This window comes from Protomyctophum parallelum (assembly GCF_964188405.1).
Source record: "Protomyctophum parallelum genome assembly, chromosome: 21".
Lineage (NCBI taxonomy): Eukaryota > Metazoa > Chordata > Actinopteri > Myctophiformes > Myctophidae > Protomyctophum > Protomyctophum parallelum.
Window position 1 is genome coordinate 32182475 of NC_139713.1, and position 15411 is coordinate 32197885.

The following is a 15411-nucleotide window of genomic DNA, read 5'->3' on the forward strand; positions in this document are numbered from 1 at the left end:
GAAGCCATCAAGACACTCAGGCTATCTGAGGTGGCCAGATGGCTTGGATTATGGACTACCTCACCAGCAGACATCACTACGTCAGACTGGAAGATGTGCTGGTGAGCAACAACGGCGGTGTTCATTATTATCACCACTGCATCATCTATGAACCCCACATTTGAATTAAAATATTGAGGAACCTTGAAAGAGCACAAAAGTGTTTTGACTTCTACCCATAAGGGGCAGAACAAATGAGAAAAGATGAATAATTTCTGAATAGAAAGACCTTTTATTTTTTCCCCTGGGAGACTTCAGGTCATGGTGCACATAATAATGGGACAAACCATACTTTAGTCTACTAATCATTACTGTGGTTGTATTCAGTATTAGTATACTTCCGAAACTAAGCCTAACCATGTATCCTTTTTATTTCTTTTTTGTATTTGGAGTTACTTTTGCCCACACACAGTGAGTTCAGAGGATGTACTGCAATTGTTTTCTTGTTTCGTTTTTCAGTTGATCATCTTTTTCAGGCAGAGAACACCAATATATTTCCAGAGTTCAGATCCATTACATCTCTGCAATGTGTACCAGGGGACCTCACAAGAAACCAAAGCTGTGGTATACTGCAACAGAAAACGTATAGTTACAAGCCATGAGCACACCAGAACAGGATGGCCTTGCCATTTCCTGTTATAATAAGGACACCACAGCAGAGAAATACAAAGCCATATCAGATTACCGAAGATTCCCGTTATATATTCTGAATGGAATATAGTGAATATCTGAGCAAAGCCAAGAGACCACTTAACGGCCCATTCTTGTTTTTTTTATGCAAATATTGTCACATGACCGTGCAGATTGGCTTGTAGCTCTAGTAGTAAATAACAGCACAATTATATTGTTTGTGTGTGTGTGTGTGTGTGTGTCTGTGTGTGTGTGTGTGTGTGTGTGTGTGGCAGCAGTGGGGAATGCCAGGGGAGATACAGCTGACAAATACCTCCGAATACCCTAGATAATATAATGCCAACACCCTGATCTCTTTCCTAGTCCACCAGGCTGTGGTGGGGACATACAGTAAGGGCCGATTCATACTCCTATTTTACCGCTGTTTCAGACTGTAGTGCCGAAATGATTTCGGCTCGTCAGAAATTTTCAGTAGCACCGAAGAGCCGACTTTAGGACGGTACCCACCCCCCCGAACCTCAAATGACGTCACATTGTAGGCTCTACAGCGCCGAACCGACTTTTATTCAGCTCTAAAGGAGTACTCTAGGAGTATGAATCGGCCCTAAGCCAGATTTATTCTGTCGTATGACAATGTTGTGTACCAAATTAGCAGATCTACAAGCTTTCAACAAGTTGCGTATACAATTTGTTGTGAGAATATAGATCTGCTGTTTTTGATGTGAGACAAGCCGACACCACCATATGACAGAGCATAAATTAGGCAATAGGCCTATACTGATCTCTTCAGAGTGAAAATGGAATGCAAACTATGCATGCCCATTGCTCACATGCCAATTTCCAGATTTGAATTCCATGCTGTCACTTTAACCCACACTGCCCTTCTTCTGAATGGTGTCATTTATTGCTTTCCATTATCACTGGCTGATTTCCTCAAAGACCTTTGACACGTTTAGTGCTTCTGTCGAGAGGAATGACTCCTTCACTGCCATAGGTGACTTTTAGTGCCACTGACATTCAATTATATTTATTGAAAATCTTTAAATTATTCTTCCATCCTGTAATCTCTTCCTCACTATATCCCAACCTAATTTCAAAGCTGCCAACATACTTTATTAAACCTCTTCATGTTTCGGACAGTATTGCTTGCTGTACTTTTTCCTCGTCTTTTTGGGGGGGATCACCATCTATTCTAATACTGTGTCCACTGGAATTTCACAGATGTGAGGGTCCCTGTCTAACATTAAGGGACTTACTTTGGGGCAGGCGGATTGGCATGAGGCATGGCCAATTAACACATTCCAAGGTGAAGTGGTGTGTTTTTTTCTCTCTGCCTGCATATGGGAGGAAAGGTGGATTAGGGGCCAGGGCATGTGTTCTTTGCAGCACACTACAATTTTGGAAGGACGGTTGGCACCATGAAGGCTGACTATTCTCTGTAGGCGTGTGAAAATAAATCAAATTCCACTTTAGTCCACTTCATATCCACTTTACAGTCAAACTAAATTTTGACCCAAATCGGATGTCATCCATTTGCTGCACTGGGTACTAATTTATCTTGCGAAGTTCCCAGTATGCAACACATATACACACATTTGACATAACACAAAACAGAAAATAAAATACAAGTGCATACTGTACATAGAAACATAAAGGCAAGAGCAATGTCCACAGCTCAGTCTAGTCCTGGCCAAAATCCTGATTAAGCCTCAAAGTTGACTATTGGACAAAAGACCTCTTCAGGCTGACCTTATTGTACGCTGGAACACCATATCTCCTTCCTGAAGGCAGCAACCTACTGTATACTCTCCATAGAAAACATGGCTAGTATTAGAGGTATTATTCCTTGTTAACCTTTGGGTGCTTTTATCATACGTGTATGTATAGAGCCTCGGAGGTGGTTGTCCAACAATCTTTTTTTGAAAACTTTGGATAAAGGATTAGAATATAAGACCACAGAGTCACCAAAGCCCACTGGAGATCATGAATATGGCATCCGAATTTCTGTTATAAGCAATTCAATCATGGAATCATGGAAGGATGGGTGGACAGACGGGCTGACGGACCAACAGACATTGCCATCTTCAAAGCCTCGCTTTTAACAGGGGATGATAACTATCCTGTTCACGACTTTCATCCGTTGGTTACTCCACAGTCTTGCAAATCCACGTGCACTGTGCAGAACAGGTAACAGTTCAAGACATGCCACTAACAGCCAGTTTCTTCATACCATGTTGTCCAGCACAGGATTGACGATCCAATCAGTTAGAAACTTTACTTGGCTTGCTGCCAGTTTTTATGTCCAAGAAAATACCTGAAAATCCTCAACAGATGGGACTTTGCTATTGGGCTTGTGGTCGTGGAGTTGTATCCAATTGCTCCTTCATTTTTCACAGCCCTTCCGCTGGGAGAATTGAAGAAGTCCCTTCAGATACAGTAGTGTATCTATCACTGTAATCACTGTGATGACCGGTCACTTTTGATAGATTTTATATGGGGAGACAGCTCAATGTAACAGCCTGAGTCTTGGGACATGGCACATTGACTGTGAAATACGGATGGCTTGCATACAGGAACCGGCAAACTCATATATCAGCACTCACTCCCTGCATCTTCTATGATGAAATGCGGCTTCCAGTTTATGTGTTGTGTTGTGCAGTGCGTGCATCAACACACAACAAATAAGCACATTATGCACATGACAGTACAGACATACACACACTCTTACAGTACACCCATTCTATAGGGAAACAGTTATAATACTAATCAATTATATATGAAAAATCACACCTGTGTGAACCGAGTGGTGCAACTTCTCTCTCTCTCTCTCTCTCTCTCTCTCTCTCATTTAGCACAAGATGTGATCTGTTTCTGTGCTGCGTGCGCAGCCTCTCCAATTTCATGCGCACACCACTCGTGCTCACACAGGTACACAGGTAAACAGGTACACAGGTACACGGACATTGCTGGATGTAGGAGTGGTTGCACCACTCAAAAGAAATCTATAGAGGGCATGCGTGTGACATCATCATCATCATACCAGCAAGTTATGCGGGAAAGCCTACTGAGTGGCAAAAAACTACTATCTGGCCTTGACAGCCCATACATCCAAACAGAAAAAAAGATTTGATTGCATTAAATAACTTTAAACAACATTAAATTCACTTTGTCACTCGATTTGCCACTCGATCTGCCATTCAATTTATGCATGCGCATACCCTCTATTACAAATGTATTTCGTTTTCTGATGAAAGTTACAGGTTACATACAGTAGGGTGTGCGATGTGAAATAAGCTTATCATTTAAACACAATCATTGTTTAGCTAACATCACTGACTGTCTTCCATAGCATGTTTAAGTTTGTTAAGAAACTAAACCTTTCAGTCGCTTGTCATTTTGACATTGTGCACAAGCAGGAGTGAAAGTCCATTGTTAAACATACAGTACAGCCTATGGGGGATTTATTTTGTGGTTTCATAAAGACAACAACTTATAACCACGTTTATAACATAGTATAAGTGCTGGTCATAAGTCATAATGCATTATTATGCTCAGTGGAACAGCACATTATAACTATTATAACTTAGGTGGTTATAAAGGCACATGGAGAAGTGCTGTAATGTCTGTGTCATAATGCATTATAACCAATGGGTATTAAATGGAATAATGTCTTATAAACATCAATAATATGCTATAGCAGGACTTTGTGACCTTTAAGTAAAGTGACAAAACTTTGTATAATATGCTATAGCATATTATTGATGTTTATAAGACATTATTCCATTTAATACACATTGGTTATAATGCATTATGACACAGACATTACAGCACTTCTCTATGTGCCTTTATAACCACCTAAGTTATAATAATTATAATGTGCTGTTCCACTGAGCCTAATAATGCATTATGACCAGCACTTATAATATGTTATAAACGTGGTTATAAGTTGTTATACATGATTACAAACATTTATAGCTCATGATCATGCATTATAAAGGCGACCTTAATATAAAGTGTTACCAAAATATCTTCTCGATAGCGATAGAACAATTGCTATGAACATTAAAAACATGCAGCCCTATTATTCTGCAATAAATGATTTAACACCGGCTTCCCATTAAAACTCACTTTTGTCCCACAGGGAGTAACCACCGTTGGGAGTGAAGTTCAGAGAAAGCGAGAGAGATATCACACACACTCGCATGGTTTCAACTGTATTTGACTGCTCCCTTACCTCTCCCTGTGCCTCCATTGAAGAGCATCTAATCTATTGCTTGGCTGAGCACATCAATCCCCCCAGCATTAACCCCTCCTGCTCCAAATACCAACATAGCTCCCTCACACAGCCTGCCTCTCTCTCTATCTGTGTGTGAGCACTGAATACCCTGGAAATAGATCTCATGCTAGCGAACATGAAATGCACAACTGCAAACGCACATCTGGGCATACAAGCGGGACCAGATGCACACATCCAGGGAGGTAGCCAGTCACTCAAAATCATGAGATACACACACACACACACACACACACACACACACACACACACACACACACACACACACACACACACACACACACACACACACACACACACACACACACACACACACACACACACACACACACACACACACACACACACACACACACACACACACACACACACACACACACAGTGTCCTGTCTTTTTGTTCACTGAACTCCTGGTCTCCGTCGGTAACTGTTACCCAGGCAACAGAACAGGCAGAGAGAAGGTGAGTGGATGGGCAGGAGGAGAAAGGAAGCTGGAGGGATGCACTTACGAAACACCTGGCCTCCAAAGGCTGAACGATGTACAGTACAATGTCCCAATCGGAGACATTTTAGCCATGTTAACTGGAATGAAATTAAAACCAGCACAGTAGGCCTGGGCGATACGACTTCAGTTCAAATACATAATTATGGTTATCTCAAACTGTTGCCTCGATTAACATTAATGAACGCAATTATAAAATTGTTTGTAGATGAGGAAAATAGCAGTTCTACAATGTGAGCTTGTTTTCACTATTGTGCACCACCATTGCAGTGGTTAATCATAATTAAATCAGACTAATCGGTTTAATACGTTACAAATACATCTATTTAGAACTGTTTTGTTTCAATATACTGTACATCCAGTTAATTTCCCAGCCCCACTGCACATCCATAAATGCACAGTATTTTTATAGTGCAATGCTTGTGCAAGCGTGAAAATGACCGTAATACATGTGGCTTTTGAGAATGTGCACATCTGGACAGCTGCCAGTTTATGTCTAAACAAGAGCAAGTGTTTCACCTTTTAGATACTTCCTGACATGACATGAGACAATGAAACAATGAGCACCATGAACATTAATTTAACCACATTGGGCAACATTCTCTCACATTGTGAGCTTGTAGATCGTAACTTCTGCTATACTTCACACAGCTAAGTATATAGTGTACTATAAGGCACATACAAATATATGCTAAGGAGTGATGCACACAAATGTATTGCATGCACGTATTCTCTCCCTCATATGTAGATGAATATGCTACGTTGTACTTGTACACTAACATGATTACAACTCCAGGAGCAAAACAAACCGTGCAAAGTCACGAACAATGAACTCCATTTGATGCATTTGACGTAATCAGAGCACAGTTGAATGCCCCACATCTAAAACTGTCATGGCTCAGGAATGAATAAAACTCTGAATAGGAAATGAGCCCTATGAAATAAAAAATGTGGACCATCAATCAGTGTGCACTGAGGTATTACGAAGCATGAGAAAGCATTCATATGAGAAGCGAAAAGCTCTCACTCAGAGCAGACTCAAACTATGACATTATAACCATGGTCTTGAGAAACAAGGCACACCAAGTGGACACAGTGGTCAGCTATTAGATGCAATCTTTGAAGATTTAGAGCTGCAACATGTCTGTTTTTATAGAATAAATTAACTTCAATGTTTAGAGAAGGAAAGAGGAGAAACAGAAACAGAACAGAGAAGCAAAGCAATCGTCAAAATGTCTAGTGCTCAAGTAACAATGTCTAGTCAATATTTAGCCTATACTTTATCCATCTTCTATTGATAGTTTGTATTTTTTGCGTAGAAAAACATGCACTATACAAATGTTTCAACACCATGGTGTACCTTTGATGTTTTTCTCTGCTTGACACCTCTATGGAAGTTGTGAAAGGAAATGTGAAAGACTGTAGGCCTATTTGGCAGCCGGCCATGTATACAACATATGGCATCTCATTATGCAGTGTTGGGCAGTAACTAGTTAGTAGTTACTAGTAATATATTACTGTAATATTATTACTTTTCCCAGTAACGAGTAAAGTAAGGTATTACTCTGCCAAAATAGTAATATTATTCCTATTTACTTTGTAAAAATAGCACATATTACATGTTACTTTTTTGTTTTGTTGGCTGTTGGCTTGAAAACATTTCAAAGGTCTAGAAAGATAGCTTCTTTATTTTATAGCCTTTTTGGCTGATTGGTGACTCTTCTTAATATTATTCAATTCAAAATAATTGGATTCAGTTCTAAAAGAAGCTGACTAAAGTGTTTTTGTACATCCCTTTTTTGTGGGTGGGGGTGGGGGCAAAAGTAATATGTAATATTATATAATATGTAATGTAATATATTAGCCTTGATTCCAATAAAAAAAATACATTGCATGGATGCACCTCGGACGTATCCTCAGTGATGCTGAGGTCAACAGGATTTCGGGTCTACCAACATCATACCCCTCACTCAGGCGACCCAGCCGGGGTGATCAAGTCTCGACTTACGTCCCAGTAGCTACCCTCAATCAGTCCCACTAGGGACAAATCAGGGCCACAAAATCTGTTGGAACTACTCCAGAACTACTCTGCCAGGGCTAGGGCTGGGAGGTACGCTTCTGGCGCAAGGAAGGACTAGGCTCTGTGGGTTGACTACTGTCCGGGCCCCTCCTACGTCTCACCAGGTCCACTCCTGCTCTCACCGGGCCCAGGACCTGTGCGTTGCACCAGAGTCCCAGCACCAAACACTTCATTCAGGAGTGGTGGGCAATGGTTCCGCAGACTCCACCCGAGCGAGAAGGTGGTGCTGCGGGCTCCGCTTGCTGCTTGAATGGCCCTCCTAAAGGCCTCACCGAGGGTTTTTTGTATTATACTGTAGCACACACACACACACACACACACACACACACACACACACACACACACACTATAGCAGTGACTATACACTATAACTGGTTCTGGCCCACATAAAGTGACCTTTTGACCAATGTGGCCCACACCCCGAATTGAGTTCGACAAGCCTGGTTTATAGCCTGTATATACAAGCTGACAACCCTTCGCTTGGAAATACATGGGTTCCCAACTTCCCATCTCTATGGTTCCCACCCAGCATTGCACCAGTATGACTATTAGTACCAGTAGGGCGTTGTTGGGCCAGAAACAGAGAGAGATAGTTCTGCACTGTTGCCTGCTAATGAGGGAGAGGGGGGGGGGGGGGGGGGGGGAGGAGAGAGAGAGAGAGAGAGAGAGAGAGAGAGAGAGAGAGGGGAGTTGCACCACTCAGTTCACAAGGGTGTGATTCTTTGTCAGCACTGTGCATGGCTGTGCAGGTATTGTCACTTCTGCCATGTCCAAATTTGGGCATAATGCTGGCACATAGACAGGCAGCAGAGGCGTCAGGTTCCTATAACGGCGGTGGGTGCAGCCCCCCACCCCCCCCCCCCCAGCCACGCCTCCTCATTGTCCTCAGTGTTTGGGACGGGACATGCGTAGGCCTGTATCATGTGCTGTCTGCGTGCATATAAGCGCTGCGCTCCAGTGAAATTGTGCGGCTTGAGAAAAATGTGTTAATTTGTGTTGGATAAGGGCTTATTGGTGGGTTTTCCGTAGATATTAAGGACTAGTTAGGGTGTGTTTAGCCGGCGGCGGCGGCGCCGAATTGTAGCATGGACTGGACGAATCTCTTCTTGGCTGGAGGTGGCTTCATCATCGTAGTCAAATGGAAATAAATCCTATACTGTACTGTATGCAACATTTATACGCTCTACCTGGCAGCAGAACAAAAGCCACCTTATTAGCATTTGAATGCCCATGGGCGGCGGCCCAACACCTATCTGGCCCAAGCGCCCACAACTCCCCGTAAAGGTATGTGACTTACAGTGACTACGTGCATGAAACCACTGAGGAAGGGACATTTCAGTCAGGACAGTGGGTGCATATTCTGCTTCTGCATATTGATATTGGCGCCGCTTATTATTTTGCCCGTGGGTGCTTCTGCGCCTGAGCACCCCCGGAGTTGACGCCGCTGACAGGCAGACAACTTCAATGATGATTTTTATGATGAATAATTCGTCTCAATCTCTCTGAGCATTTTACCGGGTGCACAGTCAGGAAAGCAACTTTTAAACAAGATAATACCAGCACTCACGGAACTGTCCTTTATTGTTTCATGTATGCTGCAAAGCAGACAGCACAACAACAAACATTTCGGCCAACAGGGCACTAAATGCCAGTATCAGAGTCTTTTGGACAATATAAAGATACAGAAAAATGAAACATTACTAAATGTGCTAACAGGGCACAACTGGCCGAGTCCTAACAGGGGAGGGGGGAGTTCAGTACTCAGAAGACCTACATTGCAAATAGTCTACAACCATATAAAGTGCCAAATTGGCTACAAAACTAATTTGATGAGAAATATAATTGATAGAGCAAATCCAATGTTCTAACTTCTACTATAAGACACGCAAAGTCGTACAATTGTCTCTAGCGAGGGCTACGGGGCTTTAGGGTGTATTCCGAGATTTTGTCGGCCATTGTTACCTCAAAAAGTGATATTAGAAGTAATGCGCAAACAAGACAATTCTTTATGGCAGGTGCAATGCTTTCTGTGTATGAAAAGAAACAAAGTTGCACAGGCCTATATATATATTGGCAGAATGATGTCAGAGTTAGTGCAACCTTGCATTGTGTTTGGCTGCGAGAGGCATTGTGGTTAGTGCAACCTTGCATTGTGTTTGGCTGCGAGAGGCATTGTGGTTAGTGCAACCTTGCATTGTGTTTGGCTGCGAGAGGCATTGTCAACGTTTCAGAATTTAACTTATCCCTGTATCCTAGCAACGGCCGAGAGATACGACAATTGGAGATGCTTGTGCTGCTTTGACTTTGCATGCTTCATCAACACCCATCATGGATTCCGTTTCGGAACTCTAGTTTTTGGAAGCCAGAGCAGAGGGGGTACTCTTCATGCCCTGACCCATCTAGCAGGGCAGCAGTATCATCAGGAATCTGGCACAGCGAAGGTCCTCAGGACTGGACCATCTTTTTATAGGGATCAAAGACATATCGCTTGAAGTGCAAGTGAATGGTGACAGGCTGAGAATCAGCTTTGGGTTTGTCTTCTTTGGCCCGCACCGCTTTGGCTGCAGCACCGCTTCCTTTCTTCTTAGAGACGGATGAAAGCAATTGCTTGGTTTCTGGACGAAAACCCTCTGGTATTCGAATCTTGAACTTCCCACTCTGGCCGAACCCACCGTCAATGACGCCGGCCTCGCCCGTCGACAGCATAACTTTCAACCCCACAAAGAGCTGCAGGTCGGTCTCTTTCTTAAACAGATTCCGGCCAATGGCAGTGTACTCATCGGTCAACCTTTCCACTTGGCCCTCCTTGTGCTTGGTCTTGAAGATGCGCAGGCAGGTCAGGGCCGTCTCAACATAACCCTTGTCCTCAAATCCCTCCAGTAGATGCCCGTGAAAGGCCAACCTGCACAAGTTGGTATGAATGTCTCCGTCAAGCTTGGACCCAATCACCAGGCAGAGTGAGGGACACGTGACTGGCCGCTCAAACTCCAACAGTGCCCACTGTTCAGGGTCAGGGCCCGCCGGCCCTGCCTCTCCCCGACCCGTGACATAGTCATCCTGGTAGAAGTACTCCCGCTCGAAGGAGAAGGGCGTGTCCAGCGGGCCTGGCGGAGGGTTCGAGGAGTCGAGTGGTTTGCCATCCGAGAGGGACTCGGGGTCGTCCACGGGCGGCAGGCCAAAGAAGCTCACCCTCGCCATTACCGTCTCGTGGCCCACAGTGATGTGGAACTTGGCGCGTGTGGAGAGAGCGCCCCGGAAGTACCCGATCTTTCTCACAGAGATGAGCGCTGCGTGGAGCGTGCGTAGTGAACTGGGGCTGCACACCGCCCCGCGCTCCAGCAGTTTGGGGTCAAACTGCGTCACACACACTCCCACGCGGTCGCCCTGCGTTGCACGCGACACTGGCTTCCGGAACATCTGCACTGACTTCACCTTCTTGGTCACCTTGAGGGCAGGGATCTCCACTGTGTCGCCGACGGCCAGAGAGCCATGCAGTACGGTTCCCGTCATCACTGTTCCCTGACCACGGATAGAGAAGCAGTGATCTACAGCCATCAGAAAATCACCCTTAGGGTCTCTGCGAGGAAGGTACGTCTGCCCTTTCAACAGCTCTATTAGGTCCTGCACTCCCTGGGGCTCCGCTGCGTCAGGGGCCTCGGGTCCCCCGGGCTTCGCTGCCACGGCAATTACAGGACAACCTTTAAATCTGGTACTCTCCAGGGTTTTGTGTAGTCTCTTGGTCATTTTTGCGAGGGCGACCGGCCTCTTGTCGGCAGGAAGGAGGTCGGTCTTGTTCAAGACAGCGACCATCCGAGGGCAGGCCAGCTCTCCTATGAGCAGACACTCTGCTGTCTGAGTCTGCACTCCTTTCACCACGTCCACCACCAACATCATAAGGTCAATGATCTGGGCCCCTCCTATGATGGTTCTGATGAGAGACGCATGTCCTGGACAGTCCACAAGTGTGAACTGCAGGCTGTCGTACTGGTGTCCTCCGCTCTCCTGCGCCAGGTGTTCTGGGAGGTCCACGGTGAAGGAGGAGAAGCCCAGGTCCAGTGTGATGCCTCTCTCTCTGGACTGTGGGTTCTTGTCGAAGGCAGCTGTGGAGGCGGTGGTGCTTAGAGCCCTGGCCAGAGACGTCTTCCCACTGTCCACATGTCCCAAAACCCCTACGTTGAAGTTCAATATTCTAGGCATCATGTTACACCAACATGGACCTTCAACCTTCAACCATTGGAATGTGCTTCAACATACTGGTGGCATTACAAAAAGTGCTAAGATGTTAGAAGTATTTTGTTTGCTATCTGCCCTGGTGCCATCAGTATATGGGCATATACAGTACTGATGATATCAGGGAATTCCATACATGGGAATAAAAGAGACACAGACAGGCAGGCAGACCGACACACCGACGGACAGATCTCACATATGTAGTACATGTTTCCCATAATATCCGACCGATTGACTTCAAACTCTGTTGTTCAAAAGCTCTAATCCAACCGATATGTTCATATATGGGCATGACCATATATGGACATACCCATATATGCAACTAATGAACTTTAAATTTGGATGGACCATTTCATTCCTACCCCATGTTAACCAAGTCACCAAAACCGCCTTCTTCCACCTCAAGAACATTGCCCGTCTCCGACCCTCTCGAGCTTAATTTTTCTTGCCTTTAACTCATACTGCCCCTCTCTTCTTCCCTTTCTTCGTTTCTTGGAACGATAACACGATGTGAACTATGCACAAAACAAATTTCACCCACTTTTTTAATGTAGAAATGTGAAGTGAAGTGTCTGCATGCTTTTACGCCCATATGGAGATTTCTCAAACATGGACACATCACATCTTTGGTGATAAAATAATAATAATAATAATAATATCTCAAACTTATATAGCGCTTCTCTGAGTACCCAAAGACGCTTTACATGGGGGGGCTTTACAGAGGTAACAACAATATAAAAACAATTTTAATAGAAAAAAAAGGAAACACTAAAAGCTAAAAAACATTAAAAAGACAGTGAGAAGGGTTAGCTAGGGAAGGCAATATTGAAGAGGTGGGTCTTCAATAAACCTCCTCAATAAACTGCAATATGTCCAGAACTCAGCTGCCCGTCTACTTACCAATACCCGTTCCAGAGATCATATTACACTGGTCCTCCGTGACCTTCACTGGCTACCGGTTAAACAAAGAATCCACTTCATAACACTCCTGACCACCTACAAAGCATTAAACAACCTGGCTCCCCCATACCTCTGTGACCTCCTCAAACGTCATGTCCCCTCTCGCTCCCTCAGGTCTGGTGATGCAAACCTCCTCGACGTCCCCAAAACCAAACTCCATACGTGGGGTGACAGAGCTTTTGCCGTTGCTGCCCTGAGGAATGCCGTCCCTAATGCACTCAGAGATACCCCCACCCTCCAAACTCTTCAATATTGCCTTCCCTAGCTAACATTTCTACAAAAACAAAGTGGGTGAAATTTGTTTTGTGCATAGTTCTCATCGTGTTATTTTTCCAAGAAACGAAGAAAGCGAAGAAGAGAGGGGCAGTATGAGTTCAACGCAAGAAAATAAATGAGAAAAATTAAGCTCGTTCCACACACAGTACGGTTTATTTTAGCTGATTTACAAATGGCACAGTCATAGGGTCTCTCTCATCTTAATTACAATATAAAAACAAACAAGGGGTTTCCAGTAAGCTTGTTTCACAAACGACACAACCATTGGGTCTCTCTTATCTTATTTACAGGCTATACAGCCAAGGGGGTCTCTTTTCCACAAGAAAGAAACAAACAGACTTTATAAATATACTATAACAAACTATAACAAATATAACTATAACAAATATTATGATGTGAGGTGTTCTTCTGCAACAACACACTCTCCCTTTGGCTCCCTCTGGGTGTTTATATCCACTAGTGTTTTTCTGCCGGGACGCCTCGGGGGTTTTAAACTTTTAGCCAATTGCAGTGCGAGGCTGTGACGGTGTGTTCAACCCAGCAGTATTAAATGAAAACGCGATGCGATTGCAATGTAGCATAATATACAGTATATATCCCCATATCTTAGTTTTACTGTGAAATTGTATGTTTACGATTATTTATTGAAATTATGAGAATCGCTGTCAAGCACCCCTCAGCCCTCACACAAACAGATTCCACTGGGGGAGAACTCTGAGGATCCGACAGACGTCACAGAACGTCGGACCCCCCACCAAATCTCCTGGTTACGTCAATATCGTTCATGTGAATTGGGTTGTATGTGCTGATTTGTTGAAATAGTGGGAGTCTGTCACCACGGACCACTCACCACCTCGGCGACCGCGGCTGCCAGCCTGCCTGCCGGCTTGAAGCCTGCATTCAACCCGTGCAAGTCGCTCCACCATGAATCTCACCAACGGCGACAGCCGATATCATCATAGCGATTTTGATCATTGCAATGAATAACCCTTGGACAGAGTAGTTCACATGAACGATGCTGTAGTGGCTGGGGTATTTGAGGGGCAAAATATATTTTATATGCACCGATTACAAATAAAGAGAATGAATATGTTGAGAGCCAGTCTCTACCTCCGCCACTTCCTCATTTGCGACCACGGGGCTTGTGTGATATTGCGCTTATGCTGCAGTTACCCGTAAAAAAGCTAGATAGAAATTCATATTTCTTTAATGTCATATTTAGCCATACGACCGCAAATCTCCCTTGCGTCCCTCCCAGCAGCAACAGCAACCCCATAGCCTGAAGTGACCTGGCTCGACCAATAAAATGACGGGGGAGCTAGATTTGAATTCTGCTTGGAAACATCACTGACTTCTGTGTACAAACACTGGAAACATGTCTATATCTCCTTTAAAAAATGTACAAAGACATGCACATCCAATCCCAACTTGGGCAGGTGCTGAGCGGTGAGTAGTAGTATGCACAGATAAAGAAAATAAGATACTCGCACACTGTGGGCTCCGATGCTCGTGAAGTGCCTTTATTTACACAAGAAATTGACTGACGTTTCGAGCATTGCACTCGAAACGTCAGTCAATTTCTTGTGCAAATTTTCTTTTGTTGCACCATCGATCTAACCCAAGGAAGCTTTCCCCCAGCTTCTCCTGCCCCCCCCCCCCCCCCCCCCCCACACACACACACACACATCTCTGCTGAAGCTTTCATCACCCACTGTGATAAGAATGTTGACCCATCTTTCTGTTAATCCATCGTCTAACTCTAAAAGCTAACCCCAACATATCATGCATGTAATCCTTTTCACCTCTCCAGATGCGGTCTTGGAATTTGTGTCTTCCACGAGACCGGCCATCTATCCTCTAGAACTCCTCCTCGGACTATGGTCTCCAATCTACTCCCATTCATTCCAATCTTCACCAGCATTCCCATCTGCCTTCAAGTCAGCCAGAGCCAAGACACGGACTCCTCACCCCTCAGACGTCAATAAGTAAAGGCCGGCTGCACACCTTTCCTTTCTTTCCAAAACTCTTGAACTAGCTCTCTCTCCAACTCTCACTGAATAATCTGTTGGATCCCAACCAGTCAGAATTCTAGTGGGTCCAGTCCACCGAAATAGCACTTCTCACAGTCACGGAAGCACTTCAGGATGCCGAGGCTACCACCCACTCCTCAGTCCTCAATTTGATTACTTATCAAGCCATCCATCTTCAACCGCTTATCCGTAGTTGAGTCGCGGGGGCAACAGCTCCACCAAAGAGCTCCAGACTTCCCTCTCCAGAGCAACATTAGTAACTTCCTGCTGGGGGATCCCGAGGCGTTCCAAGGACAGTGAGTCGATGTAATCCCTCCAACTGTGCCTTGGTCTGCCCCGGGGTCTCCTCCCCTTAATTACTTATTATAATG

General features: G+C 44.5%; 2 protein-coding genes across 2 annotated transcripts in view; both read right to left on the reverse strand.

The window, feature by feature from the left end:
• astn2 (astrotactin 2) overlaps positions 1 to 15411 on the reverse strand; it is a gene marked incomplete at its 5' end in the record, with an annotated part of 505571 nt that overhangs the window by 401144 nt on the left and 89016 nt on the right. The window lies entirely within an intron of this gene.
• Positions 9990 to 11741, reverse strand: LOC310879621 (selenocysteine-specific elongation factor-like; the record flags this gene model as incomplete). Its single annotated transcript, XM_083794392.1, has 1 exon — positions 9990 to 11741. One exon carries the CDS (start codon positions 11739 to 11741, stop codon positions 9990 to 9992), a length of 1752 nt encoding a protein of 583 aa, XP_083650518.1.